The sequence below is a fragment of the Arachis duranensis genome, chromosome 5 (assembly GCF_000817695.3).
Source record: "Arachis duranensis cultivar V14167 chromosome 5, aradu.V14167.gnm2.J7QH, whole genome shotgun sequence".
NCBI classification, from domain to species: Eukaryota; Viridiplantae; Streptophyta; class Magnoliopsida; order Fabales; family Fabaceae; genus Arachis; species Arachis duranensis.
Genome location: NC_029776.3, coordinates 24227084 through 24232618, shown reverse-complemented (window position 1 = coordinate 24232618; position 5535 = coordinate 24227084). Strand labels below are relative to the sequence as shown.

Genomic DNA, 5535 nt, shown 5'->3' with positions numbered 1-5535 from the left:
GAAAAATTTGCCGACTCAGAATGGTTCACAACCCCAAACCATGTGCTAGCTAGTCTGATGCAATATATTCTTGACTTAATTAGCAAGTAATTTCTTTTTTTGTTTTTCGTTATCAAATAAATTTTACCTAAGACACTAAATTAGTGGAAGTGCCTGTTATAGAAACGCTCCTATAAGTTCACAAGAAAATTTCCTACAGTGAAAAAGTTCAAAGCTTACAACGTTTTAGTGATAATAAGTTCCTTTTTTTTTTGGGATCGTATTCTCTATTCTATATATACTGATGGTTGTGTGACTTATGTCATTTGACTCATTTAATTAGCATCCTTTGGACAGTATAGAAGTGCTCCATTTTCTAAAAAAATTTGCATACAAATTGTAGTTCTTATTTTTATTTTATTTTGAAATTTCAGGTGAGGGTGGATATGGTGGCTAACACGATTTTTAGGCGGAGTGTATGCACGCTTATAATTATGCACTGAATTTTAATATGGGAATCTTCTGTTGTCGAACAAAAAGATGGATATACGGGCATTGTGTCCTTTGAGGCTTGGAAGTTTCTAACATATTATATTCCAACTTGTAAGATATCAGGATGTAAATAGTTTTAAGAATAAACGAAGATAGAAAGAGAAAGAAGTTGAAATAGAATGATTTAGATATTTTGTGTTAAGAAAAATCAGTTTTACAAGTGCAGCAATGTGTGTATATATAGTGTAGAGTGATAATTAATTTTAACAGCAAATAATTGAAAACTAGTCCAGCTGACACAGTGTAACTGGCTTAGTTAGCTTGGTTAATCATCTTAACATCCTCTCTCAAATTGGAGGGTCTGTTTTGTATACTTTGAGTTTGTTTTTGAATTTGAGAAAGGTAGGTACAGACAGAGATTTTGTGAGTCAGCAAGTTGATCTTGAGCTGGAATGTGTTGGATGAAGACTTCCTTCTTAGCCACCTGATCTCTGATGAAAGATTGATCCAATGCAAAGTGTTTGGACTTGTTATGTAAGATCGGATTGGCACAGAGTAGTACCGCACTCTGATTGTCTCAGAAGATTAGAGGTTTAATGGAACAAGGCAGTCTGATTTCACTTAACAGATTTTGCAGCCACATGATCTCAGTGAGTGCATAAACAATTCCTCTAAATTTAGCTTTTGTGCTGTTCTGAGACACTGCTACTTGTTTTCTGCTGGCCCACGATATTAGGTTTGGTCCGAGGAAGATGCCAAATCCATTTGTGGATTTTCGATCGTCTACATCACTTCTCCAATCCGAGTCACAAAATCCATATATCCGAAAATCTGAGGTGCTTCGAAATTGCAGACCATGATTCAATATTCCAGCCAGGTACTTGAGAATTCTCTTAACGACTTTACAATGAGTTTCAAGAGGGTTTTAGAGGAATTGAGCTACTTTGTTGACAGCATAGGTAATTTCTGGTCTTGTGACAGTGGTATACTGGAGACCACCAACTATAGATCTATACAGCGTCAGATTATTGAAGATGGTATCTCCAGTGGTAGAAAGTTTCAAATTTGAGATCATGGGTGTAGGCATAGGCTTGGCAGCACTCATATAAGCTTTTTGTAACAGGTCTTTAATGTATTTTGTTTGGTATAGGATGATGGTGTTAGAAGGGCTTCTCCTGACTTCAATGCCCAAACAATAATGCATTTCACCAAGGTTTTTGAGAGAAAAGGTGTTGTTGAGCTGTGACACAAGGGATGCGATTTTGGCCTCAGAGGTTCCTGTGACAAGGATGTCATCCACATAGACAAGAATATAAGTAGAGGAGATTAGGGTGAACTTAGTGAACAAAGACACATCATGTAAGGCCCACATCGGTACATCAACGGCGCTGGGCTCCCTTAGGAGGGTGGATTGGATTGTAAAGCCCACATTGGTTGGGGAGGGGAACGAAGCATGCCTTATAAGGGTGTGGATACCTCTTCCTAGCATGACGCATTTTGACGAGTGAGTATGGGGGATTTCGGCTATCATCTCTATTGTCAAAGGCAAAACCGTGAGGCTTTGTGTGTCAAAGCGGACAATATCGTGCTAGCGGGTGGTCTGGGCTGTTACAGATGGTATCAGAGCTGGAACCTGGATCGATGTGCCAGCGAGGGCACTGGGCTCCCTTAGGGGGGTGGATTGTAAGGCCCACATCGGTACATCGAGGGTGTTGGGCTCCCTTAGGGGTGGATTGGATTGTAAGGCCCACATCGATTGGGGAGGGGAACAAAGCATGCCTTATAAGGGTGTGGATACCTCTCCCTAGCATGACGCGTTTTGACGAGTGAGTGTAGGGGGTTTCGGCTATCATCCCTATCGTCAAAGGTAAAACCGTGAGGCCTTGTGTGCCAAAGCTGACAATATTGTGCTAGCAGGTGGTCTGGACTGTTACACATCAGATCTAGTGCTGGGGAACCCATATTTTTGCAGAGTGGAACTTAATTTTGTGAACCAAGATCTTGAGGCTTGCTTGAGGCCATAGAGGGACTTTTGCAATTTACAAACTTGTTGGGAATTTGAGGAAGTGAAGCCTTTGGGTTGGACCATGTAGACATCTTCATGAAGATTGTCATTGAGCAAAGCATTGTTAAAATCATATTGGTGAATCTTCTACCCCTTCGAGATAACTAAGCTCAGAACAACTCTTATAGTCGCAGGTCTCACAACCGGGCTAAAAATTTGATCATAATCTATTCCTTATTTTTTATGGAAGTCATGGCAACCAATCTCGCTTTGTATTTTTGTATGGTGCCATCAAGGTATTTTTTGACATGAAACACCCACCTACATCCTATTGGTGCATGCTGGGAAGGAGCATCAACAAGTCTCCAGATATGATTTTTCATGAGGGCTGTATACTCTTCTTCCATGGCCTATTTTCATTGCGGACTGGCAAGAGCATGTGTAATCGACTTTGGCAGCTGATCATTAGGTTTAGTTGCAACAGCAGTGAACAGTCGAGGTTTGAAGATACCACTCTTGCTCCTGGTTTGCATGGCATGGGTGTTTTCAATTGGACAGGAGATAGACAGTGCAGGTTGAGAAGGCAGTGCTCTGGGACCAGTTACAGTCTCTAAAAGGTTAGCTAAACCTGCACTTGGAAGAATATTAATGAAACGAAAAATAGATGCAAAAGATAGTGAAACAGATAGATCATTACTAGTATTGGAAGATTGAGTATGCATATTTATGTGTAGGGGTGGATTGGATCTGTGGAGAATGAGATATGTAGTGGGTGGGACTATGGTTGGCAACTGTGGCTCATATTGAGTGTGACTGGGGTTGTGAGTAGACATTGTGAGGTACAAAAATTCAGACTCATGAAATAGGACATTTCTTGATATGTAGATTCTGTCAAATGGAACTAAACACTTATAACCTTTTTGGTTTTAGCCATAGCCTAGAAATACACATTTTTCATATTTGTGATTGAATTTGTGTTGGTTGTAGGGTCGCAATAGTGGATAGCAGGAAAAACCGAAGACTTTGAGAAATTTGTAATCAGAAATTTGGTGAAAGAGAATTTCTAAGGGAGATTTGTAGTTCAAGCTTGGTGATGGGAGTCTATTGATGAGGTATGCAGCAGTTAGTATGGCTTCATCCCAAAAAGAAATGGGTAGAGAGGCTTGGGTTAAGAGGGTGAGGGCTGTTTTGGTTAGGTGTCGATGCTTCCTCTTAATAGTTTCATTTTGCTGAGAGGTGTATGGGCAGGTTAATCTGTGAGTGATGCCATTGGTAGTGAGAAAATTTGTGAAGGCTTTGGATATAAATTCGCCCCCATTATTTTTTTGTAAGGACTGAATTTTGTGGCACGTTTTGGTTTCGATAAGTGCTTTGTATTGATAGAAGGCTTGGAATGTTTGTGATTTAGTTTGCAAAAGGTAAGTGCAAGTGTACTTACTGAAGGTATCTATGAAGCTAACATAGAATTTGAAGCCGGATTGGCTGTGTATTGGGGTTGGGTCCCATAGGTCGGAATAGACAAGTTGTAGAGGTTGAGTGTACACTGTGATTGAGAGATTGAAGTATAGTTTATGCATTTTGTTTGTGCAACAGGCAGGATATAGGGAGGGGCTAGGATTTAGGTTTGAGATTGTTATGTTTAGTTTGGACAGTATGTGTGGGTGACTTTGTGGGAAGGGTGACCAAGTCTGTAGTGTCATAGGTTGGGTGAGAAATTTGTATTTCCTGTTTGATGACTCAACTTTACACTGGCGTGAGTTCTTTTGGAGACATATGCAAATTTGGCTTTGTTAGTAGTAGCTTCATTTAATTCAACAGCAGTAGAGTAGCATTTTGAGCTACCAGCAGAATTAGTAAAATAACATTTTGAATTTGCAGAATCAATAACAGAATGACATTTTGAATTGAGGACTGTATCAGTACACATAGCATTATGATGAATACAATTTCTTTTATTGAATGCAACCAATTTTCTACTATCACATGTATCAACACACTTTTTATGTTTTTTACAGTTGGCATTTGCTGCATTTTTGCTACTGGATTCACTTATTGATGGAGACCTATAACTACTGTGTATCGAATCTTTATTTCTAGGGAAAATTTCATCCATGCTAGAGTTTTTTATTGCCACATTTGCATTAAATCGGACTACAGCATCTTGTGTTTTCTTTTCTTTCATTTGTGCAGATTGATCTTGGGATTTGAATACCCTCAAATCTATACAATCCATTTCTAAGCTTGCCTTGAAGAAGAATCTTCTTTGATTTCTGACATCTTACATTGCATAGGTAAGGCCAAAATTCAAAGAATACACTATTGTCTAGTGCAAACTTTACTACACTAATAAGGTTCTTTGATATGTTCTCCTGAATCTGGATACCAACCTTGATATGGGTCTGAAGTGAGGTAGGCTTGAGGGTTTGGACTTGTTACTAGTTATTGTGAGTGCTGGCCTTGCTGCTGATGGTGAAATGCTGCATTTGGTGGAGGGGCATTTGATTGGTGAAGGTGTGGGTTCTGATAATGTTGATCAAATCGATGGTAGCACTATCAAACTGTGACCCACTTTTCCACAGAGCTGACATTGGGGTCTACTCCCTTGCCACCAGTTTGATCTGCCTCCTCCTCAGAAGAACTGCCCTCAACCTCTTCTGCCATTGTAGTCTCGATTATAACCTCTACCATAATCTTGATTGTAACCTCTATATTGTGAGTTTTCACCTACTTTTTCAAGAGTGAATTTTCTCCCAGTTAATGGAAGCGAGTTGTCGATTCCTCATAAATCCATTTTCCCGCCAAAATGAATGCACTATTTTCTCTTCTGAGTTTATTTTATAAAAATATCTTTATTATAATTATACTATAATTAGCATTTAAGTAATAATGCATAATTATACTAATTTAGGAAAATATCTTTATTATAGTTATATAAAATCAATATTTAATGCATTATTAATCTACTTATCAATTATCAATCAAAAATATTTTTAATCATTTTAATTATAATAATAATAATAATAATAATAATAATAATAATAATAATAATAACATGATAA

The 5535-nt window shown here is 38.4% G+C and overlaps 1 protein-coding gene across 1 annotated transcript; it reads right to left on the bottom strand.

The window, feature by feature from the left end:
• Window positions 1–1396: 1396 nt before the first annotated feature.
• LOC107488699 (uncharacterized mitochondrial protein AtMg00810-like) lies at window positions 1397–1843 on the bottom strand. The gene has a single exon (XM_016109472.1). It carries the CDS (start codon window positions 1841–1843, stop codon window positions 1397–1399), a length of 447 nt encoding a protein of 148 aa, XP_015964958.1.
• Window positions 1844–5535: the final 3692 nt, after the last annotated feature.